At 40.7% G+C, this 27,413-nt stretch overlaps 2 protein-coding genes across 3 annotated transcripts in view; both read right to left on the bottom strand.

Moving 5' to 3' along the window:
* Nucleotides 1–539: 539 nt before the first annotated feature.
* On the bottom strand, nucleotides 540–11,691 carry LOC132762054 (amine sulfotransferase-like). Of its 2 annotated transcripts, none has more exons than XM_060755062.2 (7): nucleotides 11,493–11,691; nucleotides 10,749–10,901; nucleotides 8,730–8,938; nucleotides 4,975–5,101; nucleotides 3,806–3,900; nucleotides 1,341–1,521; nucleotides 540–971 (listed from the first exon to the last, which is right to left on the bottom strand). In XM_060755062.2, the coding sequence occupies exons 2-7, from the start codon at nucleotides 10,888–10,890 to the stop codon at nucleotides 847–849; spliced, it is 879 nt and encodes a 292-aa protein (XP_060611045.2). In that variant the 5' UTR covers nucleotides 10,891–10,901; nucleotides 11,493–11,691; the 3' UTR covers nucleotides 540–846. The 2 variants fall into 2 exon arrangements, with proteins under 2 accessions (XP_060611045.2, XP_060611044.2); XM_060755061.2 differs by having other exon boundaries at nucleotides 541–971; nucleotides 10,749–10,898.
* Nucleotides 11,692–14,056: 2,365 nt separating this feature from the next.
* The window catches only part of LOC132760893 (amine sulfotransferase-like), a 36,112-nt gene continuing 22,755 nt past the window's right edge, over nucleotides 14,057–27,413 (bottom strand). The window contains exons 3-7 of the mRNA XM_067466984.1: nucleotides 26,960–27,168; nucleotides 19,164–19,290; nucleotides 17,406–17,500; nucleotides 15,763–15,943; nucleotides 14,057–14,578 (exon numbers count right to left, since the gene is read on the bottom strand). Of these exons, the coding sequence (XP_067323085.1) occupies nucleotides 14,454–14,578; nucleotides 15,763–15,943; nucleotides 17,406–17,500; nucleotides 19,164–19,290; nucleotides 26,960–27,168 (737 nt within the window). The 3' untranslated portion in view covers nucleotides 14,057–14,453. The remainder of the gene's footprint in view (nucleotides 14,579–15,762; nucleotides 15,944–17,405; nucleotides 17,501–19,163; nucleotides 19,291–26,959; nucleotides 27,169–27,413) is intronic.

The following is a 27,413-nucleotide window of genomic DNA, read 5'->3' as shown; positions in this document are numbered from 1 at the left end:
CATAAAGTAATGACTGGTTTGATTAATGTGACTTCATTTATTGCCTGGAATTCTCAACTGCGATTATTAATGCATAACTTCAGGTTTGTATTCCCAGGGCCCACCTATTCAATAATATAGAAACTTTTTGAGGAACAGCTACTGTGAGTGATAGGGATCTTTTCTTCTGTTTGGGACATGGCAGACTAACATTTTGAAGCCCTCTTGCAAGGGATTTCTGACATAAGCAAGAATTGCAACATCTTGCAGACTGCTTCTGGTTCCTTGTGGGCAGAGCTGGAAATTTCAGTCCGCTGTGCCACTCAGGTCTTGCAAAATATCGTGCCATTATGATTTCTTGGGAGAGTTTAGGTTTGATTTGGTCATTTTACTAGCGCAGTTCTCTGACAAAAAAATGCAGCATACCAAATTGTGTATATCAAGGAATATATTGTATAAAATATAGGACACAGAATTATCCCATCCCAAGTGTGAACCAACACCCAGCCTCAATGAGAACTTTTTAAAATATTTTTATTATTTTATCATAATTCAATACATTTGTTATACATTGTTTGTTTTACAGCAGATACATATTATTCAATACAACCTACCATACTTTAACTTTTGGCATCTACTATTATTTTTCTGCTTATACATATTATCTATACCTCAGTGAGATTTTTTTTAATATTGTGTATATTTTGAGAAATTACATTCAAAATTTTGCCATTATGACAAATGTATGTAAAAAATGTATCTTTGTCCTGATCTTGAACCTCTTGAAAACTGATTTTGAAACAGGGCTGGACAATTCTGAGATTCACCAAATTAAAAGCAGACAATGCAAATGTGAAAGGGTTTGATTTATAATTCATCATTCATATCCCAGCAGAACTTGAAGGGCAGCTTTTCCATTCGTTCCTTGAAAACTCTGTCAAACCTTTCACTTTGTGCAACCGTCATTGTGTTTTTCCAGTCTCCAATAATACCTGGTGCAGAATTCAGAGAGAAAGGAAGATTAATGTGATGGTTATTACTCTGTTATCTACAGTGGGGATGGCAGGCAAACTTTATTGTGCAGAACTGAGGATGATTGGTATGCCACTACTGTACAACTGCCTATTGTTTCATGTTTGTTGCGAGGTCAATTAGAAAGGCCACAAACTTTTGTGCCACAACCGCAGCACTTTTTGGAATTCTACTTTCAAGAAGACCTAACAAGCTGACGAGGGCTTTTGGGAGTTGAGAAAGGTACAGCTTGTGCAGGCCTGGCCTAAAACTTAATGCAGCAGGTGCTAAGTGAGGCTTTGCACCTCCAGAGAAACACTCCTATTTATTGTCACCAGCCACAGACTTACCTTTGCGAAGAAAGCGCCCTTTGCTGTGATCTAAGAGCTCAGGAGACAGGTTTTCAACGTGTATACTAGAATTCGTTCTCATGTTTTCAAATGAAGCCTTAACCACAATATCATCCAGCACTTTTTCAGTCAAACTCTTTCCTAGGAAGTTACACATTTTCAGAATGGAGCTTTTCAGATTCTGAAATGGGATATGGTTAAATTACTATATCATGTAGGGAATGACTCCATGATTGACAACATTTCATATATCTGACCAGTTAGTAGGAATTATTTAATAACAAATATTGAGCAAGGCATCTCATTGTCATTGGTGATCACTCGTGTCTGAGTATGATGGCCTTCCAAGTATTTTATGGGAAAGTAGATGTTTTTTAGGCAATGAAAACAACATTTCTGAAGATCTGCTATATATTTTGTGCATTAGCATAAATCTTTGTTCCTAAAAAAGGCTGTTCAGGTTTTGAACCGATGCAAGGCAGCTGTGATGATCTGGATGAGAGTGAATAAATTGAAATTGAATCCAGACAAGATAGAGGTCCCCCTGGTCAAGTCACAAGGCCAAACAGAGTATAGGGTTACAGCCTGTGTTGGACAGGGGTTACATTCCCACTGAAGACTTAAGTTCGCAACTTGGGAGTTCTCTTGAACTCATCGCTGAGCCTGGAACCCCAGGTCTCAATGGTGGCCTGGGGAGCATTCACACAATTAAAACTTGTGTGCCAGTTGCACCCATACCTTGGGAAGTCAGACTTGGCCACTGTATCCATGCTCTGGTTACATCCCAAATAAACTACTGCAAAGCACCCTACATGGGGTTGCCTTTGAAGACTGTGGTGGAGTGTGGTGAAGGCTCCTTCTTTGGAAGCTTTTAAACAGAGGCTGGATGGCCATCTGTCAGGGGTGATTTGAATGCAATTTTCCTGCTTCTTGGCAGGGGGTTGGACTGGATGGGGTCTCGTCCAACTCTATGATTCTATGATTCAAAAGATCCAATGGGCAGCAGCCAGATTGCTCACTGGAGTGGCATACAGGGAGCCTACAATCCCCCTGCTACACCAGCTCCATTGGCTGCCAGTCTGCTACTAAGCACAACTCAAAGTGCTGGCTTAACGTATAAAGCGATTCTGGCCCAGCTTACCTGTCCGAATGGATCTCTCCCTATGAATCATCTCAGTGTTTAAGATTGGCTGGGGACACCCTGTTCTCAGTCCCGCCTCCTTCACAGGCATGACAGGCGGCCCCCCAGCTGTGGAATTCCCTCTCTAGGGATATTAGATCAACCCCTTCCCTCCTGATCTTCCATAAGAAAGTGAAAACATGGCATTTTGATCAAGCCTTTGGAGATCTTGCAAAATAGATAAATATGAAATTATGTGTAATAACTATTGGAATGGCCCAGACTATGATTTTGGATAATGTGGTTAACAGTGAAGATATTGTTTATATGTTAAAAATGTTTATGTATTTTATACTTCTATTTTAAATGCCTATTTTAATTGTAAATTGTTTTTGAAGACATCGACTAGCTGCCTAAGTATAAGCTGTTTTGTGTCCCCTCCGGGGTGGAGAAAGGTGGGATAAAAATGTCGTAAATGAATGAATGAATAAATAAATAACAGTTTAAAGATATAACCAGGTATATCAATCTAATAGCTGAGAAACCTAATTTGCCTTGCATGAATGTTAGGGGATATATACCACTAAAGAGAAGATTGATTCAAATGAGTTTTAGCTAATCTCAGGAAAATCATAAATTGCAAAAAGGTTATCATATTCCATATGGTGTGGATGCCAATTAATCTCCAAAAGGTCACCTTCCAAAATGGCTTTGGAGATTCTTGTTTTCCAAAAGGTTATGGTCACAAACGTCATAACCAAAAGAGACCTATTCTTGATCTGCATGTTCTCCTGCAGTGAGGACATCAATTTCCAGGTGGAAGGCGGTCCTGGTCAGGGTTGGCTTGATGCACCTTCCTCTTGAAATATTTCTCCCTTTCGCCCTACATTCATGCCTCTTTGAATTCCACAGCACTGTTGGTAACAGCTGACTTCCAGTTAGAATGCTCAAAGGCCAGGGCTTCCCAGTTCTCATTGTCTATGCCACAGTTTTTAAGGTTGGCTTTAGGCCCATCTTTAAATATCTTTTCCTGCCCGCCAACAGGGACCATTGATCCAAGAAAGAACTACTAGGACCTCCTCACAATAGAGAATGAATCCACTTTAAATCCAGTTTCTGCCTCCTGCAGAATTCTGGGGTTTGTAGAGAGGAACCTTTAACAGCCTTACTAAACTACAAACCCCAGAATTCTTCAGGAGGCAGAAACCAGATTTAAATTGGATCCATTCTCTACTGTGATGAAGTAGTTTCCTTATAGTTATGAACATACAGACTGTTACCTCTTCTCAAAATAGTCTCTGACAAAGTGTTATTGAAAAAACAGAAAAGATATGTAAGATCTTACCTTCTTCATTTCTTCATACATAAGGAACAGAATATTCAAATTGTCCTTCTGAGCAGACCAACCTTCTATGTGGTCTAACCATAAATCACCTAGCACTTGTGGAAGAAAGAGTAGGTGTTAGTATAGTTAAGATGGCATTTGGCACCAGTGGTTGTGATGTCAGGAGCTGTAAAATTCCAGCTTAGGTTTGGTCTCAACCGAAGGCTTGTCTTGCCATTCTGCAGAATTAGGAAGGTGCTTTATGCAGATAATTCTGGGGAAAAGGAAACAGACACTAGGGTTTGCTCTGAGTCTCCCTTGGATTTTCGAAACCCATTCTGCTCATTTGAGATGCTGCCTTGGATGCTCTCCTATCACCAGTGTTGAAATAAAACTGAAGAGCCAGAATCCTTGGATGCCAATCATAGGATGGCATGGGGAATGGCTGTGTCCCAAAGAGCACTATGTTGTGGGTCAGTATGTGAATCATGATCGTAACAACATATTGAATGAATAAACTAATCCTAGAAACTCTGTGATATGATTTTGTTGTTCACAAATATTAAGGAAAAGCAAGATTCGGAACCAAATGCTACCATATAATCTTATCTTACAAGACAAGTTTCAAGATAGACATCTGTGCTCTCTTCCCTTTAGAAGGAATTGGTATGGTTATATTTATGAATCAATCTTTCATGAAAAAAAGAAATAAAACATTTTGGAATTTCCTTTATATTTATAGAAACATTTTTGCACTTGACACAGCTTTTCCACCACACCAAAACTGTTCATTATAGCAATCATGGTGTGCAATTTTTTGTATGTTGATCATCACATTCACTGAGCTATCCTTAGCCTGGAATTGCTGGAATTGTTGTAAAAGTAGAATCTGGAAAAAGATATTGCTTGTGGGGATCCCGGTCACATTTTAAGAATTCAACTGCCAAGCTATATACTTGTCTGTACCTGAGTGAGCACACAGTTAACATTTTTTTTCTGAACAATGTGGATGTGAGCAAAGATGTATGCTGCTATGTGATGAACATCAGAATGGAGTTGGCTTATTGCCATTAATAGCACCTAGTGTGACATTATTGGTCTCCTCACATTTCACTTTTTTAGTCAAATGGGGGGGGGGGGATGATGCAGGGGTAAAGGTAAACCATTTAAAAATACTTATTAATGCTTACATTTACCAGCCAAAAACCTCTCCATGAAAATGTCAAAGTCCTCTATTTCTTCAATGTTGGTAGCAATTTTGGCATAATGGTAGAAGGACACCAAGACATCCTTTGGGTTTCTGGCCACATAAATAATCTGCATTAAAATGATATTAAGAATTCTAATGAAATAATTTCTGATCATATGAACATGTATCTAGCAATGGGACTTTCTCTAACACTATTAATTGGAAATAAGAATGGGCCCATTCCTATTTTCTTCCCCCTTTCTCACTCTCCTTACTTCCCCTTCCTATTCCTGAGCTGTCTGGTTGTGTCTATTTACTATTTTACCATTATTTTGCCCTTTGTTATTCATTGATGAAACTATGAAACTGTTTTAAAATTGAAAAAGAAAACTGGAGCAGCAGAAGTGCAGGAAGGCAAGGTTACAAGGCTTTGCAGAAGAACAATTGCAGGACCATGAATTGGAAAATTGGCACAACCGCGTGAATGCAGGGAGGTACTTATGTTGGTATTTATCTTCAATCCACGATATTGCAACTATTGAAGAATAGTGGCTTTGTGCAACAAAGTCTATAGTCTCACATAGCATTGGTAGAAATGGCTTCTCAAAATGTTACCTTGTTGTAGCTAATGAAGAAAGACTTTTTAATTGTTTTCTTACTGCTTGTGTTCTCAGTCCGTTTATGGCCATGAAAGAGCTTAACCTCTAGCTTCACTGAATCTACCTTCATATCACTTTTATCACCAAGGTAAATCAACACCTGAAGCAAGGTACAACCTTGTGACTTTAACACCCCCATTCTTCTTTATCTACATAACTGTTTACCATCTTTACCTGATGAAGCAACCAGTGAACTTTGGAAACTATTATGGCGGCTTCTACATCTTTTTTCCATTGAGTCAATTTAACGTATTCACATACTCTGTCCTTTATAAACAACATAGTACAGCTGTTTGATTTACATGACTCAATGCAGTTGTTCTGTAACTCTAAGTTGGATTCACAAGAATTCTTAATCAAGGAATTCTTCATGTATTCAGTAATGCACATTTCTCACATCAGAAAAAGCTTATTCCTCTTGTGAGATGATGGAACAATCATTGTATATATGTCTCCTCCAATGGAGTCTTGTAGCTCCAGTGGAGTAGTTTTTAGACAGGAATTTATTTCTTCTGTTAGAAGTTAGCCTCTCATTCTTGTTTTTCCCAATCACCATAAACACACAAGAAAGGGGGAAACACACACATGCTTTTGCTGGCAGCCATGCATTTTTCATCCAACATGCTCATAAATTAAAATGTGTTTTCTCTTGGTTTCTTTTGCTTACTTATTTCTTTTTTCATTTCTCACTTGTACCCCGTCTATATTTGCTAAGACACTGAGTTTTAAACTTGACCACTCACTGTAGCACACAACACACATCTTCATTTTCTGTTCACATGCCTCCAAAGGCTTCGGATTCAAATTGAGTAATTTCAGATCTCAACCAACATAGAAGGGAAAGGTCGATTACATTAAAAGAAGGTGGAGGTGAGTAAAGATTAGTGAGAGGTCCTAATTCAAAAGAGTTCCCAGGACTCATCTTTCCTTAAGTATTTCCCAAACCAAGACCCATATTAATGCAAACTGATTCACATGTCATTCTATAATTGATACACAATTCCCAGTGGACTGGCATCAGAGATTCCTGGTCCCTGATCCAACCTTCCAACTCAGGGACCCTCTCAGCTTAACACTTATTCCTCCTGTGACCAGGCTTCCACCTCAGGCAAAGTCAGAGAGTAAGTGCACAGTATTGCATAGTGTGGTGTTTTCAAATGAGGCAGCAGCCAGGTACTTTGGGGTCATGTGTAGTAGACCATGGACAACAGCCCCCAAATGGGGGCAGGACTGAAGCATCAGCCCTTAAGTGTACCTCCACATGGGACATGAAGTTAGGATGAGCCCTGAAACTGGACAGAAAGCAAACAGGCAACAAACCATTGGCCAAAGAATCTATTAAGTCTCAGCACTGTCAACCAGCTCACAAACTTTATCTATCTGGCCAAGACAGATAAAGTTTATTTCAAGCTTTGGTATTTTATAGAACATGGTGATCCTCATCTGAGGTCTATGTGACCACTATAGAATATAGCCACAGAATTAGTTAGAATTCAATATAAATTGAAACAAACATCGGTAGAGAGATGGAAAGGGGATCTAAATAACAATGATTCAGACATTGAACACTGGATCAAATTCAATCAAAACTATCAAGTATATAAGGATTAGAGAAACACAAAGGAAAATACTGACTAAATGGTACAGAACTCCAATTAAACTAACACACATAACTAAAACAACAACAATATTGTGTTGGCACAGATGTGGAAAAATTGGCTCCTATATACATATGTGGTGGGAATGCGACAGAGTACAAGATTTTTATAATAAAGTAAAGAAGGAAATGGAAGAATAAATAGGGCATAAATTGGTTTTGAATAAAAAAGAATTTTTCACCCAGAAATTAGACAAGAATGGCAACATAAAGCTTGGGGAAAAATTATAAAATACACGATCGTTGCCACCCAAGAAACTGTGGCCTTGGGATGAAAAGACCATAGAAAGTGGGAAGTTAAAAATGGTATGATTACCTAGCAGACTTTATACTTCAGGACTACATCTCTGAAAGAAGAGCCAAATATACATCATGCCGAATCAAGAAGACCTGGGTTCAGGAATGGGGAAGATTGATAGATAAAGTCGAAGGAAAAGAAAGATATAAGAGCTGAACCATTCTCTTTCCACAATTCTTGAATTAAAATAATATTTGAATGAAGACAAGCACTGCTCCCAGAGGATGGGGGTGGGGGGAGGAGGAGAGGGGTGTAAAATTGATAGACACAAGTGGGAGATAAAGGTGGAATAGGTAAGGATAAGAATGCTATGAAAACAATATTTGATATGTATTTGGAAATGGTGATGTATTGTGATATTATTCTACCTGTGCCAGCAATAAAAACATACATTTTTTAAAAAGAATGTAGCCATAGACTGCTTGGTGTTTATGAGGATGCCTTCAGAGTTTGGCACTGTATGAGCCGTAACTTCTGATTGTTGGCCCTGGTCACACAATATTGCAATTACAGCCTTTCTAGCATAGGACAAATGACAGAGCTCAGTCAAGAAAATAAGCCATGGGCAAATGTCAGCTATTGTCAAAATGGAGTTGTTGAGGCTCACAAAACCAGAATAGCATATAGCTGTATCTTTAGTTGTGCGTATCTGTGCGTGCACGCCTTCAGGTGGACTCTCACACACAGCCTTTACTGGCACACAACAACAAAATCACAACACAGGTATATAGAAAAAAGAAGTCACAGATAAAAAGAAAACATACTTAAAATTACTAATCTCAAGGATAAAATTGAGATGTTATCCTACTCACAAAAGAATGCATCAGGGTTGTTCAACGGATATAGAATTTTATAACACCCTTGCCATTGAGAATACTGAAAAATGGAATTGCTGCATTTAATCCATATATTATCATATTATCAATATGATATGAATCTTTAGTTGTGATTTCATTACCAGGGGGTCAAACTCTGGTCTCCATGGTCATAAGATCAACATTCTAACCTTTATACCACACTGACTCTCACAAACTTTGTTGGCTCCCAGAAATTGCACTACAGAAATGTACCCCTGTAGATACTCTGCTTCTGGCAAACTCAGAGCAATTATGCACATTTAATAGCAGAAGTAGCAGACCTACCTTGGTTCTCTGTTTATCTAAACCCATTGGCATAAATTGATAGTGCATGTGTGTAGTAAAATGACGAGGTGATGGGCGATTGGCATAATCCATTTTGCGAAAGTTGTACTCCAGCCATGGAGCTCTATCAAACAGATCTATGCTTTCAGTCCCGTTTCGATGACCTTCATAACAAATCATGCTCAAAATGTGTTGTGTCCACCTGGTGCCTGTGTAAAGATGAACAATATGATTCATTCATGAAACTACTTTTTATTTTCAAATGACAATGCTTGAGGAGGCTAACAGGAAGTGTTTGAAGCAAAGGCCTCATTGGCTGACTCAGATGACATCAACAGAGGTTGATAGAGAAACTTCAAAGCATTAATCGGTTGCCAATATTATTCCCAGGCTTCTTTATTTTTTTCATCTCTTTATAAAGTACTTGTTCTCATGAGTGAACAACCGGGTATAAAAAAGGTCCTTCTCTGTTGTTGCCACAGAGCCAAACTTGGAAATGTAATGATAACACTGAGCACTTAATATCATTGCTTGTTTGAATAAGCCACTTTTCCAAAAAGCATGAAGTCACGAAGAAGCACCTTTAACTATACTTGTTCTTTTTTCCTACACAGATCCCACTAGAATGAGATGGTAGTCCCGTGGTGGTAGTTCTGATTCCAGACATCAGATGATGTATTTGCAGAAGAAATTGAATTACAGTTGGGGAAAAATAAATGAAAACAAAACATGGAATGCATTTTAAAACGTATTTGCACAAAATACAAACAGCAAAAATATAGAAATATCTTTCAGGCCATGATTGAAAATGCATATTAGTCAAAATAAATGCTTGAAAAATAGTGCATAAATGTCAGAACCTTAGTGCCACAGCTTCTCACTGATGGGAGGGGAGAAGTAAATCAGTGAGAAGTCACTCATCTTGGCTCTAGGTGAAAGAAAAAGGTGGTGTAATCCATTTGGGAATACTCCATTATTTCTTTTTCTGTCATAGCCATGACCAGACACTTTTCCCTCCTCTGAATTTTCCCCTCCACCCATCTGTAAGCAGTTTTTTTCATGTCAGGAGTAACTTGAGAAATTACAAGTTGCTTCTGGTGTGAGAGAATTGGCTGTCTGCAAGGATGTCACCTCAGGGGAAGCCCGGATGTTTTGCCATCCTGTGGGAGACTTCTCTCATGTCCCCACATGGGAAGCTGGAACTGACAGACGCAGGCATGTAGCCGGGGGGGGGGGGGGGCTTGGGGGGCTTCAGCCCCCCCCCCCCCAAAATTCTCATGGTGGTCCGCGAGAAGGCCTTACTGGTGCATTATTTAAGCTGTTACGTTTATTCATATCATGATCTGATCACTATGCTCAATATATCCCATATGCATGGGGGTATTGTGGTAATGATACAAAAGGTTTGCTAGGGTAGACCCTCTTTCACTCAGACTCAGCCCCCCCCCCCAAATCAAACTCAGCCCCCCCCCCTCCCGAATCAAAATCCTGGCTACGGGCCTGGACAGACGAGAACTCACCCTGCTTCCCGGATTCGAACAATCCTGCCGGCACAAGGGTTTAACCCATTGTGCCACTGGGGGTTCTTGGCACCAGTGAATTCACCAATCTGGTGGGGACACAGAGATACACATCTGGAGTATTTTGCTTTATCTTTTCAACGCACAAATTTGAACTGAGTCTGTTGTTCCTCAGTTTGTCTTTCTATGTCCCATTCTGTTCTTTTTCTGCTTCTTTACATTTTTATCTCAAAGTATATTTGCTTTGTTCAGTCATAGGCACTTTCCAAAAAATGGAGGGGACAACATCAAGATACTAAGAAAGTGTTAATTCACATACGTTTGATTCATCTGCTGCCCCCAACATCCCTTTGTTCTGAATATCCTCTTCCACCCTCAAAATGTTGATTCATGAACCAGCCACTTAGAAATCTATTGCTGTATAGCTGTGGTTTGTGGCATAGAATAATGGATTTCTATGTAACAGAACATTTTTCCATGGTAAATATACAAAACTTACCTGATTTTGGATAAGAGACTATAAACACATCACTGTCTCTGATTTCAAAATTCCGCAATGAATCTATGTATTCTGGTGTAGTAAAACTTTGGATAAAATAGCATCCTTTGTGTTTAAACAGATACTTCTCTGATGGCTCCATTCCTAGTGCTGCTAACACAAAAACAGAAAACATGAACAATGTTTTCGGATTGGGTGGAATGAGAAACAAGAAAAAATATTGTGACATCCATTCAATTTTCCCTTCCACAGAGATCCAAAACATGATGAAGATTTTGATAATAATTATTACACTATGTAACACAGTTTTTGTTCCTTGGTTTTAAATGTCATTTCCTAATGGGTTCTATCATAAAAACATGGGGAAAAGTTTATTAAACTGCAAAAACTTTGTTTCTGTGGGACATCCTGCAGCACATTTTACTACAGTTTTTCAATGACTATCTGACAGAGTCTGCAAATATTAAACTATACTAACTGAGCTCCCCTACCTCCCACCCAGAAAAATCTCAGAGGCTATTCTTTTGCTGCTTGGAATTCGAAAATATACACGACTCAGTAGCAGGGGGAAATATGGCCAAATCTATTGATTCTAAAATTACAAGCGCAATGGACCTTTCTGTTAAGTCTTTCTAGTCTGGCTTGCTTTTCTTTTGCTTTTTCTAAAAAGTTTCCTTTTGGTTTCACATTCTGACCTTTTGAAGAAACTTCTTAATTCAGAATATAACATAGGAAAGTACTTACTTGTACGAAGAGAAAAACTTGGTCTTGCCTACAGGCTTATCTTGTTGGTTGGAACTGGACTGAGCTCAAAAAGAGAAGCCCATTATTTTTAAATCATCTTGTGAATGGCGCTGTCTGGCGGCGCAATGGCATAATGGCCCTTTTGTTTTGAAATGTGGTCTCTCTCCCTGCTCATAATGAACTGGATCAGGAATGATTTCTCTCTCCCTGCTTCAGAAGGAATTGTGTACTTTGAATTTAGACTGGTGCTTCCCCTCATTTCCCCCCTCTCCTTTTTAATATTTATCTCTCTCTCTCAATCTCTTTTGGAATTTTTAAATTAATTCTTTGGACTATTTGAAATATCTGATCAGCTTGTCTGAAATACTATTGGATGATTATTTTCAATTTTATGTAATTTTAAAAATGCATTTACAGAATTAGATTTTCAAAATTAATATACCATGGATCACTGTTCTCAGATTTTGATTTGGTAAAAGTTTGCCCTTGACATTAAGTCGAGTCGTATCCTCTCTATTTCTAAACCAGAGAGCTGGCATTGCCTGTAGACACCTGTGGCCAGCATGACTGCATGGAGTGCTTCCACTGCATGGAGATTTTAATGGCTTAATCTTAAAAGAGAACACATTATTGTTCTTTACCAAATCATTGTTCTTTATGTACACCAAACTGAAATCTTTGGCTTGGTTCTCTTTCTATGTTTGGAAATGAATTAAATTAATATATTTACTAAGAATATTCACAATGCCAACTGCTTTGCTTCTCCTTTCACTGTGATCTAGTCTCTGCAGAGACATTTCCTGTATCATTTCACTTCACACACCACAAGAAACATTCATGAACTTTTTTCTACCATTTAATAATTCAAGCTTGAGGAGCTTCATCTTTTTCCTATATTAACATTTCCTGAGATAAGTTCATTTTCAATTCAGGTTGAACATCTTAGTAGAAAAATACATTCATATCAAATATCGTTTTTAATTTTCTTAGAAGGATTCAAAGTGTAACAACCCTTTCAGTTTTTTATTCATTCTCACCATTGTGAAATTTTAACTCTGGAGACACAGTATAATACAGTGAAACCTCAACTTAAGAACACTTTGAGTTAAGAGCTGTCACTTGGCTTGATTTGACGTACGAGCACCATTTTGACTAAAGAGCTAGCACCAGAGGGAGCGCTAGCACGAGAGTATAGGTCTTTAGGACTTCATGGGAGCAGCCTCCATCCCTCATGCCTCGTGCTCTTGTCCCATTTGGGAAATTGTTGTCCGCTTTTCTCTTGCTTGTTTTGAGGTACCTTGGGTTAGTTGATTTTGTGTGGTGTTTATTCCTGGTATGTTTGGCTTCATGAAGAGAGAGAGGGAGAGAGATCAAGACACGGAGGGAGGCTGGAATGAGTACAGTATGAAGAAAATGATGCTTCTGCCTCCTCACTTTGTGTTTCCTTTACATGACTTTGTGCTTCTACCATTTTAAAGTTGAGCTTTCTTTTTTTCATTGTTCCATGTAATGTGCAGGTTTTGCATTGCTGTTACACTGGCCAACACGCATTTTATTGCCTCAAATGTGCTTCAACTTATTGCCTCAAATGTGCTTCAAATGTGCCACAACTTTATGCTTCTACCATTGCAAAAATTATCTTTCTTTTTTATTGTTCTATGTGGGTGTGCATTTATACATTGTTTGTTATTTGAAAAATACATTTTGTTATTTTAAAACCATAACAAAAAATTGAGGCTGGAATAGATTAATAGCATTTTAATGGGAAAACTTGCTTTGAGATAAGAACAATTTGAGTTAAGAGATCAGCCACAGAATGATTTAAACTCTTAATTCGAGGTATCACTGTATGTGATTAACAGTTCAGAATACATATAACATGAAATGCTATGTAAAATGGGTGTGTCTCTTAAAACCAAACTGCACAATGCATCTCCTGCATGAGTGTTTCTAAAGCCCCCTTTTTGAATCAGGCCTGCAAGCCATGTGAATTTTTCAATGAGATCCTTTCTACATTTGTGCCAAAAATTCACTTTCAAAAACTTACCTTGATATCAGAAATACAATATCTAAAGATATCAAGAGAATAAGTTTAGGAAGAAAGAGAGATGCCAATGTAATAAAAAGATAACAAAATATTTCATCTTTTAAGATATTTTATTTAGACTGCTACAGTGATATAAACGGACAATTCTAACAATTATCTTTGTAAATACTTTTCTTTTCAGGTCGGCATTGCCTCATAGATTAGTGTTGATGAATAAATTTCATTTTGACATAAATTTCACTTTGACATAGTATCCCTTGAAATTTACATTTTTCAAACAATATAGAATCTATAATGAAATGAATCTGTTTTTCTTTGTAATTCTCTTGTAGTGCGTTGAACATTATAACAAATATAACATTTACATTTAATCGATTCCGGATTAATTTGGGATTGCTATTTGTGATGAGTAACCGCCCTAAATCCCTTCGGGGAGAGTGGGTGGGTTATAAATAAAGTTGTCATCTTCCTCTTCTTCCTCTTCTCTTCTTCTTCTTCTTCTTCTTTATTATTATTATTATTATTATTATTATTATTATTATTATATTCTCTTATTTCACCTTTTACATATAAATTCTATTCACATATTGTAAACAATAAACAATCCTTAGTGTGATTATCAATTCTTGGTTTGCAATTTTCTGAACATTGCAATACAATTCTCTGATCAAAACACGAAATAAATAATAAATTGTGCATATCAAGGAATACCAAATGTGGGACACAGATGTCTCGCACCCCAATTCTAAATCATCACCTAGCCTCAGTAAGGCAAATCAAGGCATTCTGAGAAATGTGCACCAAAATGTCCTGACCCCCACAATTTTCCAAATGGATTTTGAAATACGGTGGAACAATTATGGAATCAAATTAAAAGCCGACAATGGAAATGAGGAAGGCTCATTCATCTTGAGTCATAATTCATCATTGATATCCCAGCAGAACTTGAAGGGCAGCTTTTCCATCCGTTCCTTGAAAACACTGTCAAACCTTTCACTCTGTGCCACCGTCATTGTGTTTTTCCAGTCTCCAATGGTACCTGGTGCCGATTTCAGAAAGAAAGGGAGAGACAGTCTCCATTATCTGGTGAAAGGAACGGTGGAGGTAAAATCTTCACCCTTATTATGGAGGATGATTAGGGTACCACTATCTTACAAGCGGCTCATGTCCCATGTCTCTTGTTGGCTCAGTTAGAAAGGCCACAAACTTTAAAACAAAATCTTGCTACCAGTATTAAAAAAACCCCTCTAAAATCAGGACAGTAAATAAATAACAACACAAAAAACCAGGGGAATTCCAGACAGTAAACAATCAGGGCCAGCTAACACTTCCCAACAAAGGATTCCCCCAGACAGGAAGCATCCAGACTTTGATGTTGCAAGACCACTCAATGCTAATCAAGCCGGCCAATTGTAACATTCACACTTGCCTCCAACAGACAAGAGTTCCTTCTCCCACCCTGGACATTCCACTGATATATAAACCTCACTTGCCTAGTCTCCAACAGACCTCACAACCTCTGAGCAAGCCTGCCATAGATGTGGGTGAAATGTCAGGAGAGAATGCTTCTGGAACATGGCCATATAGCCTGGAAAATTCACAGCAACCCACTTAATAGAACCATAAGCAGGAATTTTCCCCCAAAACAGAAGTGAACATGCATGCACTTTTGTTTCTTTTTATAAAACAAGTGTGTGATGCTTGTGTTGTTTCTGGAGAGAATTTGATAGAATCCACAATAAGTGAGGACAAAATTAAGCATACTTCATCACTATGAAAATCATTTTTATAAAAGTCTGATAATTTGCATATGCCTAAAACATAACATAGCAGAAACCAGGTGAGCCTGTGTGACATTTGCTTAAATACAGTAGAGTCTTGCTTCTGCAACCTTCGCTCATCCAACAGTCTGTATTATCCAACACAGTCTGCTTCCTGCCGGATCCACACCTATTTCAATACATTGCAATGTTTTGGTACTAAATTCATAAATACAGTAATTACTACCTAACGTTACTGCTTCTTCTGTCGATTTGTTGTAAAACATGATGTTTTGGTGCTTAATTTGTAAAATCATAACATAATTTGATGTTTAATAGGCTTTTCCTTAATCCCTCCTTATTATCCAACATTTTCGCTTATCCAACGTTCTGTCAGCCCATTTATGTTGGATAAGCGAGACTCTACTGTACTTCCCTTGGGTACTGTCAGCTACAGATTTACCTTTGCGGAGGAAACGTCCTTTGCTGTGATCTAAGATATCAGACGATATGTTCTCAGCATTTGTTCTAGGATCTGCTCTCATTTTGTCAATCGAAGCCTTAGCCATAATATCATCCACCTGCTCTTCATTCAAACTCTTTCTTAGGAAGCTGCAAATTTTCAGAATGGCACTTCTCAGATCCTGAAATGGGACATGGTTTAGTTATAACGCCTTGCAGAAGTGAAGATCTCCAGGGTCATATCTACACTTACTAGTGAGGTTGGTGTGTGTGCGGATCAATCCTACAGTGGCTAAATGCGACATGGGGCTGATCTGGTTTAACCCAAGTCAAGGGCAGTCAAAACAGGTGGGCAAGGTACAACCAAAAAATGTAGGTTTGCAAGCAGGCTCAATGCAGTGTTCTGCTTCAGCAATCAATATAGAAAGGCTCCGGGGCTGACTAATTTCATAGATCTGACAAGATAGTAGGGATTGTTTAGTAACAAACATTCAGTAAGGCACCTACTTTGTGAGAGGCTAAAAAGGAATTTCAGAGCTCTCCTTCAACATGCCCACTTTTCTTTAAGCAACAGATATAAATCCAATCATTATAGCCAGGGTCGGCTCAAAAAACCTGACTTGGCCAGAGTGGTCCACACCTTAGTTATATCTAGAATTGACTACTGAAATGCACTCTACGTGTGGCTGCCTTTGAAGACGGCACGGAAACTGTAGTTAGTGCAAAGGTCGGTAGCCAGATTACTAACCGAGACTAGCTATAGGGAACATACCATGCCACTATTAAAGCAGCTCCACTGGCTGCTGACAAGTTTCCAGGCCCAATTCAAAGTGCAGGTTATTATCTTTAAAGCCCTATATGCTTCAGGTCCAGCCTACCTTCAAGACCACATCTCCTTCTATGAACTGCCGTGGGCTCTAACATCTGCCAGTGAGGCCCTTCTCTCCGTCCTGCCTCTGTCTCAAGTGTGGCTGGTGGGGATGAGAGAGAGGGCCTTCTTGGTGGTGGCCTCCACTTTTCAGGTTTTTCAGAAACACCTGAAAACATGGCTTTTCACACAAGCCTTTGACCATATTTATGGATTATGATTACTATACTCAACAACTTAGTGAGTGGTCACTTTTGCACTTTATGGGGATTAATATTGCATATAGCTGCTATTTTTAGCTTGCTGGGGTTTTTTTTAGTATCTTTTAAATTGATAGGGGTTTTATTACTGTTTGTGTGCAATTGGGTCAATTTCATTGTTATTACTTTTACCTTTTTGGATTTTGTTGTATTTGTATTTTGCTGGACTATTGAGTGCTTTCTGTGATTCGCCCTGAGCCCCTCTGGCCAGACGGTGGCAGGATACAAATAAAGGTATTATTTATTTATTTATTTATTTCCCCATCATATCCCAATGCATGTGCTTTTCTATGGGATGCTTTGATTTGTAAAGGAAATCTAGATTTAATTTGCAATTCTGAACACTCAGAAACACCATTGCGGCTGCTGGGTCTTTCCCTGCTGACTTTGCAGAACATTGAAGATACCATTGACACAGGAAAGGTCTGCTAAATCACGTATAAATGTTTGCTTGTTCCCAAATTTTCTCTGACAAAGTTAGGTTGCTATTCTTGGAAAGTTGTGTTAGGATTTTACCTTCTTCATTTCTTCATAAACAAGAAACAGAATATTGAAGTTGTCCTTCTGAGCATACCAGCCTTCTATGTGGTCTAACCATAAATCACCCACTACTTGTAGAAGAAAGAATAAATGTTAGTGCACTTTTAAAAGACATTTGGCATAACTGGCAAGTTTTAAATTCAGCTTTGATCTCAGTCGTCAACTGTGACCCCCATTTCAAGATGCTACCTAAACGTTAGGAAGAACTTCCTGATGGCAAGAGCTGTTTGGCAGTGGAATATGCTGCTTCCTTGTAGTGTGTTTGCATCTCCTTCTCTGAAGCTTTTTAAATACAGGCAGCATGGTCATCTGTCAGGAGTGCTTTGATTTCATGTTCCTTCATGGCAGAGGTTTGGACTGGGTAGTTCTTAGCTTCTACAAACAATCGTGTTTGTCATGAGTCCCTCTTGCATTATCCACTGATTTTATGTAAGAATTGCTCTTTTATGAAGACATTTTAGAATTCAGTTCTTGTAGGGTTTTTCAGGTTATCTGGCCATGTTCTAGAGGCATTTCTCCTGACATTTCGCCTGCATCTATGGCAAGCATCCTCAGAGGTGAGGTCTGCTGGAACTGGGAAAAAGGGGGTTTATATATCTGTGGAATGACCAGGGTGAGACAAAGGGCTTTTGTAAGTTGGGCTAGGTGTGAATCTTTCAACTGACCACCTTGATTAGCATACAATGGGCTGACTGTGCCTGGAGCAAACTCTTCTTGAAAGGTGATTAGATGTCCCTGCCTGTTTTTCTCTCTGCTGTTTTTGCTGTTGCAATTTTAGAATTTTTTAATACTGGTAGCCAGATTTTGTTCATTTTCATGGTTTCTTCCTTTCTGTTGAAATTGTCCACATGTTTGTGGATTTCAATGGCTTCTCTGTGTAACCTGACATGGTGGTTGTGAGAGTGGTCCAGCATTTTTGTGTTCTCAAATAAAATGCTGTGCCCAGGTTGGTTCATCAGGTTGGTTCATTTTAGAATTGTCCTCCTTTCTTATAGAAACCAGGGTGAAAGATGACAATGTATCTGCATACATCACACAACTGTCTTGCTGACCACATTCTTGTACCTGGTACAGCTTTTGTGCCACACATAAGGACAGTTCATTACAGTAATCATAATGTATGGCATCAGCCATCACTGTGATTGAACCATCCTTATGCAGGAGCTGCTGAAATTGGTGAAAAAATAGAATCTGGTAAAAGGTGTCATGTGTGGGGCTATCCCACTTATATTTTAGGAATATACCTGTCAGGTTATATAATGTATATACTAGTATTTAAGTCGGCTTCAAGTATAAGTCGAGAGCAGGTTTTGGGATCAGAATTATGGATTTTGATAATGACCCATGGATAAGTTAAGGGTGATTTCACAGAGAGGGCAAACCTCCAATGCCATCTCAGGTAAACAGCCCCCCCCCTCCTCCTGCCATTTCGCCACCCAGATTTTCAAAGGAATCAGAAGCAGCACCTTTTTGGAGAGAGTAGATGGTGTCTATGCTTTGGTCTACCCAATTTTTTAGGATTGATCTTTTAACACACACACACATGGTTTCTGCATGTACCTGAGTGTGCACTGTAAATCTTTTTTCTGATCTTTGTGAATGTAGGCAAGGATGTATGTTTGCTATGTGATGAAAGAGACATTATTTGATCAATCTTTGATCAAAGGGGGGGGGTGACATAGGGGTAAAAACAAACCATTTTTTAAATATGTATTAATATGTATTAATGCTTACCTTTACCAGCCAGAAACCTTTCCATGAACATGTTGAAATCTTCTATTTCTTCATGTGAGACAGCAAATTTGGAGTAATGATAATAGGACACCAAGACATCCTTTGGGTTTCTCATCACATAAATAACCTGCATAAAAATAACATTAACACCTTCTAGTGAGACAGAATTTCTGCTCACATGAACGATATGCCTGTCAATGGGACTTTCCCTCAAATGCTTCTCATCCCATTTTCTGGTTTCATAGTAATTGGTGTTGTTGTTATGTTAATAAATTTTAAAATGAACAATCTAATTTACAGTGAAAGTAATACACATTCAAAAATGAAGAAACAGAAGGAGGAAAAGAAAAGAAAAGAAAAGAAGAAAAAGAAGAAGACAAGTATAACTTATGCACAGTAGAGCTTTGGCACCTCCTATTTCTCATTGCAATGAACAGGAAAGTAAAAAAGAAGTCTAACTTTACGGATCTGACTAAATAATTCCACTAAAAAGACTAATAACTATATCACTGGATAACTAATCCTGGATGAACGGGCAGATCTGGCGTGCATCACAGAGACCTGGCTGGACGAAGCTGGAGGTGTAAACTTGACCCAGCTTTGTCCACCCGGGTTCTCTGTGCAGCATCAACCGAGATCCGGAGGGCGGGGAGGCGGGGTTGCAGTAGTCTATAGAGATTCCATTTCTCTGACCAGGACCCCCATCCCGCAGTCAACAAATTTTGAATGCGTCCACCTGAGGGTGGGTGACCGGGACAGTTTAGGGATTCTGTTAGTGTACCGTCCACCTCGCTGCACTACAGTCTCCCTACCTGAGCTAGCGGGGGTAGTCTCGGACCTGGCATTGGAGTCCCAACGGCTGCTTGTGCTGGGGGACTTCAATGTCCACGCCGAGGCTGCCCTAACGGGAGCGGCTCAGGACTTCATGTCTACCATGGCGACCATGGGTCTGTCCCAACAAGTATCTGGCCCCACCCACAGTGCTGGACATACATTGGACTTGGTTTTCTGTCAGGGATGGGAGGAAGGTGGCGGTGTTGAGGAGTTATCCATCTCTCCGTTGCCATGGACCGACCACCACCTGGTCAGCTTTAGACTTACTGCACCCCCTAACCTCCGCAGAGGTGGAGGACCTATTAAATTGGTCCGCCCCAGGAGGCTTATGGATCCGGAGGGATTCCTGATGGCTCTTGGGGAATTCCCCGCCACCTCGGTTGGTGATCCTGTTGATGCCCTGGTCGCTCTCTGGAATGGGGAGATGACTAGAGCAATAGACACGATCGCTCCAGAACGTCCCCTCTCAAGTAGCCGAGCTAAACCAGCCCCTTGGTTTACTGAGGAGCTGGCGGTGTTGAAGCGAAAGAAGAGGGAACTAGAGAGCGTGTGGCGTTCGGATCCGAGCGAGCCAAACCGAACACGGTTTGTGTCCTTTTTAAGGTCATATGCTGCGGCAATAAGAGCCGCTAAGAAGACCTTCTTCGCGGCCTCTATTGCGTCTGCAAAGAACCGTCCGGCTGAACTGTTCCGGGTTGTCAGAGGCCTTTTAAAACCCACCATCCAGGATGGGTGCCCTGATGACTCGGCAGCTCGCTGTGAAGCTTTTGCTCGGTTCTTCGCAGACAAAGTCGCTTTGATCCGCTCTGGACTGGATGCCACATTAACGGCAGTCTCTGAGGATGTAACACGAGCATCTGCTTGTCCGATTTTGATGGATTCATTTCAATTGGTTCAAACCGAGGATGTGGACAAGGTGCTTGGAGGAATGAGAGCTACTACATGCATCCTAGACCCCTGCCCATCCTGGCTTCTAAAGGAGGCCAGAGGGGGATTGGCCGAGTGGGTTAAGGTGGTGGTTAATGCCTCCCTTCGGGAAGGCATTTTTCCAGCCAGCTTAAAGCAAGCTGTGATAAAACCGCTGTTGAAGAAACCATCACTGGACCCCACTCAATTGGTAAACTATCGGCCTGTTTCCAATCTTCCCTTTTTGGGCAAAGTCATGGAACGTGTGGTGGCCTCACAACTCCAGGCATTCTTGGTAGACACGGATTATCTAGATCCGGCGCAGTCTGGCTTTAGGCCGGGACATGGTACCGAGACAGCCTTGGTCGCCTTAGTGGATGATCTCCGTCGGGAGCTCGACAGGGGGAGTGTGTCCCTGTTGGTGCTTCTCGACCTCTCAGCGGCCTTCGATACCGTCGACCACGGTATTCTTCTGGGACGCCTCGCAGGAATGGGCCTCGGAGGTACTGCTTTGCGGTGGCTCCGGTCATTCCTCGAGGGTCGGTCTCAGAAGGTGTTACTGGGGGACTCCTGTTCTACCCCACAACCGTTGTTTTGTGGGGTTCCTCAGGGTTCAATATTGTCCCCCATGTTGTTTAACATCTACATGAAGCCGCTGGGCGAGATCATCCGGAGTTTCGGGGTGCGGTGTCATCTGTACGCAGATGATGTCCAGCTCTGTCACTCCTTTCCACCCGCTACTAAGGAGGCTGTCGAGGTCCTGAACCGGTGCTTGGCCGCTGTGACGGTCTGGATGGGGGCGAACAAATTGAAATTAAATCCAGACAAGACAGAGGTGCTCCTGGTCAGTCGCAGGGCCGAACAGGGTATAGGGTTACAGCCTGTGTTAGACGGGGTCGCACTCCCCCTGAAGACACAGGTTCGCAGTTTGGGTGTGATCCTGGACTCATCGCTGAGCCTGGATCCCCAGGTTTCGGCGGTGACCAGGGGAGCATTTGCACAGTTAAGACTCGTGCGCCAACTGCGACCGTACCTTGGGAAGTCTGACTTGGCCACGGTAATCCACGCTCTGGTTACATCCCGCCTTGATTACTGCAACGCTCTCTACGTGGGGTTGCCTTTGAAGACGGCCCGGAAGCTTCAACTAGTCCAACGGGCGGCAGCCATGGTATTAACAGGAGCAGGGCGCAGGGAGCACACAACTCCTCTGCTGTACCAGCTCCATTGGCTACCGATCAGCTACCGAGCCCAATTCAAAGTGCTGGTTTTGACCTTTAAAGCCCTAAACGGTTCTGGCCCTACATACCTATCCGAACGTATCTCGGCCTATCAGCCCACCAGGACCCTAAGATCTTCAGGAGGAGCCCTTCTCTCCATCCCGCCTGCTTCACAGGTGCGGCTCGCGGGAACGAGAGATAGGGCCTTTTCTGTGGTGGCCCCCCGGCTTTGGAATGCCCTCCCTATTGAACTAAGATCAGCCACCTCGCTAATGGCATTTCGGAAAAATCTAAAAACTTGGATGTTCGAGCAAGTTTTTAACTAATTTCCGATGTAAGGTTATTTTGACCATGGACTTGCAACCAAGGATAACGAACTGAATTACGATTTTAACTATGAGATGTTTTCGACTTGTATTGGTGGCCCGATACTAAGTATGTTCATACTATGTATGTTTTATGTCTTGTATTTTGATATCTTATTTTATATTTTTAAGTGACTATTGTATTTTAACAAGTTGTAAACCGCAATGAGTCGCCGCACAGGCTGAGATATTAGCGGTATACAAGTGTATCAAATAAATAATAAATAAATAAATAAATCATCAGATTATTACATAATTGCATTTCTCATTGCATAGACTCCTTATCTGATATAATTTAATTAATTAATTAAGTAAGTAAACGAATTACTACATTTCAGAGTAATGAATTCCAGAAGTGAAGCAGGTAACAATAATGCTACTAGCAATTATGATGCTCCGTTTCTGCAAATCTTGTCCCTACATGTTTTATTTTAAATTCCATTTATATGCTAAAGAAACCAGGAGCTTTAAAAGCCAATGTTAGCATGACATATGTTTTCAGTTTGGCTTGTAGGATTTTGTCATAACTGTCAGGCAAAACCTGCGAATAGCTCACAATCCCACAACCTTCCCATAACCTGATTTCTGCAATGGGTTCATTCCTATTTTGTTATTCCTCTCTCACTCTCTCCCCCTTTCCCTTGCTATTTCTGAAATTATGGTTATTCAATATTGTAGATATATTTTCTTTGTTGTTATTACGTGCTGAAACTATGATATCATTTTTTTTGTTGTGTCAGGAGCAACCTGAGAAACTGCAAGTTGCTTCTGGTGTGAGAGAATTGGCCGCCTGCAAGGACGTTACCCAGGGGACGCCAGGATGATTTTGATGATTTATCATCATTGTGGGAGGCTTCTCTCATGTCCCTGCATGAGGAGCTGGAGCTGATAGAGGGAGCTCATCCGCCTCTCCCCGGATTCAAACCTGTGACCTGTCAGTCTTCAGTCCTGCCAGCACAGGTGTTCAACCCACTGCGCCACTGGAGGCTCCTGATATCATTGTAAAAAGTAATAAATAAATAAACACAGTAACAGCAGTGCAGGAAGCTAGGGTTATGAGGACATGCAGAAGTACAACTGCAGGACCATGGATTGGAAAACGGGAGTAATTGTGTGAATAAAAAAAGGTGCAATACCAAAGGTGCTCATCCCAGTAGGTATCCACTATCTATAATAGCACAACTGCTGTGGAATAGCAACATTGTGTAAAAATGTCCATAGACTAACAACAACAACAATAATAATAATAATCATCATCATCATCATTTTATTTATACCCCACCACCTCCCCAAAGGGACTAACATGAGGCAAAGCCCAAATAATTACAATAAAGCAAAGTAAAGTACATACAAAACAGATGATAACATCACATAAAAATGCTTAACATTAACATAGTAATTGTTGTTGTTCATTCGTTCAGTCGTCTCCGACTCTTCGTGACCTCATGGACCAGCCCACGCCAGAGCTCCCTGTCGGCTGTCACCACCACCAGCTCCTTCAAGGTCAGTCCAGTCACTTCAAGGATGCCATCCATCCATCTTGCCCTTGGTCGGCCCCTCTTCCTTTTGCCTTCCACTTTCCCCAGCATAATTGTCTTCTCTAGGCTTTGCTGTCTCCTCATGATGTGGCCAAAGTACTTCAACTTTGTCTCTAGTATCCTTCCCTCCAATGAGCAGTCGGGCTTTATTTCCTGGAGGATGGACTGGTTGGATCTTCTCGCAGTCCAAGGCACTCTCAGAACTTTCCTCCAACCCCACAGCTCAAAAGCATCTATCTTCCTTCGCTCAGCCTTCCCGAAGGTCCAGCTCTCACATCCGTAGGTTACTACAGGGAATACCATGGCTTTGACTAGGCGGATCTTTGTTGCCAGTCTGATGTCTCTACTCTTTACTATTTTATTGAGACTGGACATTGCTCTTCTCCCAAGAAATAAGCGTCTTCTGATTTCCTGGCTGCAGTCTGCATCTGCAGTAATCTTTGCACCTAGAAATACAAAGTCTGTCACGGCCTCAACATTTTCTCCCTCTATTTTCCAGTTGTCAATCATTCTTGTTGCCATAATCTTGGGTTTTTTTTTATGTTTAGCTGCAACCCAGCTTTTGCGCTTTCTTCTTTCACCTTGATTAGAAGGCTCCTCAGCTCCTCCTCGCTTTCGGCCATCAGAGTGGTGTCATCTGCATATCTGAGGTTGTTAATGTTTCTTCCAGCAATTTTCACCCCAGCCTTGCATTCATCAAGCCCCGCACCTCGCATGATGTGTTCTGCATACAAGTTAAAAAGGTTGGGTGAGAGTATGCAGCCTTCCCGTACGCCTTTCCCAATCTTGAACCAGTCTGTTGTTCCGTGGTCAGTTCTTACTGTTGCTACTTGGTCCTTGTACAGATTCCTCAGGAGAGAGACAAGGTGGCTTGGTATGCCCATCCCACCAAGAACTTGCCACAATTTATTATGATCCACACAGTCAAAGGCTTTAGAGTAGTCAATGAAGCAGAAATAGATATTTTTCTGAAACTCCCTGCCTTTCTCCATTATCCAGCGGATATTGGCAATCTGGTCTCTCATTCCTCTGCCTTTTCTAAACCCAGTTTCTAAACATAGTAATGCATTTTTTATAATAACATAATAGAAACAAAGTATAAATGCTAAAAGAGTTAAACAAGGGGGAGCTGGGCCAAATGTAAAGAGTAAAAATTGTAAAACCCGTGGGTGTGAGAGATCAATAAGATGCTGTGTCTAGTGGGAGGCTTGGGTGGGATAAACAATGAGGTTAATCTACACGGAGGGAGGAGATGAAAACAAGACAGAGCTGGCTTCTCAAATGGAGTTACCTTGTTGTAGCTATAGCTAATGAAGGAAAAACATTATTTCATTGTTCTTTTACTGCTGTCCCCTTTATGGCCATGAAAGAGCTAACCTCTAGCTTCACCAAATCTACCTTGATACCTTGGTAGATTCGGTGAATCTACCTTCACTGAATCTACCAAGGAAAGTAAACAGCCCCATTCACCTTCTGCTGCCTGATTATTTACCCGATGAAGCAGCCAGTGAGCTTTGGAAATTAGTATTATGCATTCTACAGCTTTTCAAAGGTAATCTAATGTCTTCACCTGCTCTGAGTTCCTTATGAGGCTGAAATCTGTATTTGCAATTTTTGTCTCAGAACAGCTAAAATCAGTCCACACTGAACTCCACTACTGCTCCACATATACCTCTTCTGGGGATGTGAGGAAACAAGCCCACATGCTCCTGCACATGAAGAAAGCTTTCTACTTTAAAACCCATATGAGGAAACAACTGAAACCTTTCCCTGTGGCACCCAAATACATATTTTCCTTTACTGCTCACACTTTTTAGTCTTAGGAATGTAACGGATTCCTTTCAGATCTGGATCAATGTAGCAGAGAAAGTTAATAACACTAAAAGGAGGTGGAGGTGAGTGTAGATAAAGTTAAAAGGAGGTGAAGTAAGCACCTTCCTATGTGATGAAGGAACTATTGGTAGCATGTGCAAATTCCACGGAGAAGCCCTATTTCCCCATAAATTAAAAAAATCAGTTTGCCAAGGCTTGTTACCACCATTTTTATTATGAACCCACCTGAGAAGTCCCAGCCTCCTTTGCTAGTAGTGATGGCTGGGCAGGAAGGGCAAGCTAGAGCCATCACTTCTCAAGGCATGGCCAGCCCATTAGTATCTACAAGTTGTTTATAAGTTGAAGTTCATAATTTGGGAACTGTCGGTGAATACCTTTGGTTATCTATGACCTAGGAGTCATGGTGGTGCAAAGGTTAAACCCTTGCGCTGACTGAACTGCTGACCTGAAGGTCGGCGGTTCAAATCCACGAGACGAAGTAAGGAGACATGCGAGAAGCCACCCACAGGATGTTAAAAACATCCAGGTATCCTCTAGGCAACGTCCTCGCAGATGGTCAATTTTCTCACACCAGAAGCAACTTGCAGTTTCTCAAGTCTCTTTTGTTGTTGGCTCTGGGCACACAATATTGCAGTTACAGCATTTCTAGCACAGCACAAATGAGAGAGCACAGCCAACAACACAGATCATGTGGTGATGTCATTTACTGTCAAAGTGGTTCGCCAAAACGTAACAGCATATAACTGAAATTTTAGTTCATCTTTTACATCAACACTTTTAAATTGTTTTTGACTTATGACAACTTTATGATGATCCTATCACTGTGCTGTTGAGAAGAGCTTTGTCTTTACCTTCCTCTGAAGCTGAAGGAGAGTGACTTTCCCAAGATCCTGGCTGAGCAGGGGTTCAAACTCTGGTCTCAAGAGCAATAGACTAAAGCTTAACCCACTGTGCCTCACTGGCTTTCACAAACCTTCAAATGGCTCCTAGAAATGTTATGGTCAAAATTTACCTTCTGCAGGTGCTCTATTTCTGGTAAATTCAGTGCAGTTAGCAAGTCATGACATTTAAGTAAACATAACAATAGGAGTAGTACATTCTACCTTGGTTCTCCCATTACTTAGACCCTTTGGCACAAATTGGGAGTGCATGTGGGTAGTAAAGAGACGAGGTGATGGGCGATTGGCATAATCAATATCGCGGAATTTATATTCCAGAAATGGAGCTCTGTCCAAGAGGTCCATGCTTTCAGTTCCATTTCGATGACCTTCATGATAGATCATGCTCAAAATATGCTGTGTCCAAATGGTGCCTATGTAAATAAGAACAACCTGATTCATTCCAGGGCATCCAGTTACCTTTTATTTTCAAGGTTCGGATTGCAATGCTTGAGACAAAAAGGAAGTGTCCGAAGCAAAGGCAACATTGGCTGAATCAGATCAGAGCAACAGAGGATAAGATACAGAAGATTCAGGATGTTACTTTCAAGCACTAATTGAGTATCAATATTCATAGAATTATAGAGTTGGAAGAGAGTACAAAGACCATCCAACCCAA

The sequence above is a fragment of the Anolis sagrei genome, chromosome 1 (genome assembly GCF_037176765.1).
Source record: "Anolis sagrei isolate rAnoSag1 chromosome 1, rAnoSag1.mat, whole genome shotgun sequence".
In the NCBI taxonomy this organism is placed as follows: Eukaryota; Metazoa; Chordata; class Lepidosauria; order Squamata; family Dactyloidae; genus Anolis; species Anolis sagrei.
The sequence above is the reverse complement of the archived record's forward strand: the minus strand, read 5'-3'. Positions and strand labels throughout refer to the sequence as shown.

Bases quoted from the DNA above. Each gene is read 5' to 3' on its own strand.
- LOC132762054 (XM_060755062.2), bottom strand. From the start codon at position 10,890: ATGGAGCCATCAGAGAAGTATCTGTTTAAACACAAAGGATGCTATTTT. The intron at 1,522-3,805 runs GTAAGATCTTAC...ATCCCATTTCAG, and splicing joins TGTATGAAGAAATGAAGAAG to AATCTGAAAAGCTCCATTCT. The intron at 972-1,340 runs GTAAGTCTGTGG...ATTCTGCACCAG, and splicing joins AGGGCGCTTTCTTCGCAAAG to GTATTATTGGAGACTGGAAA.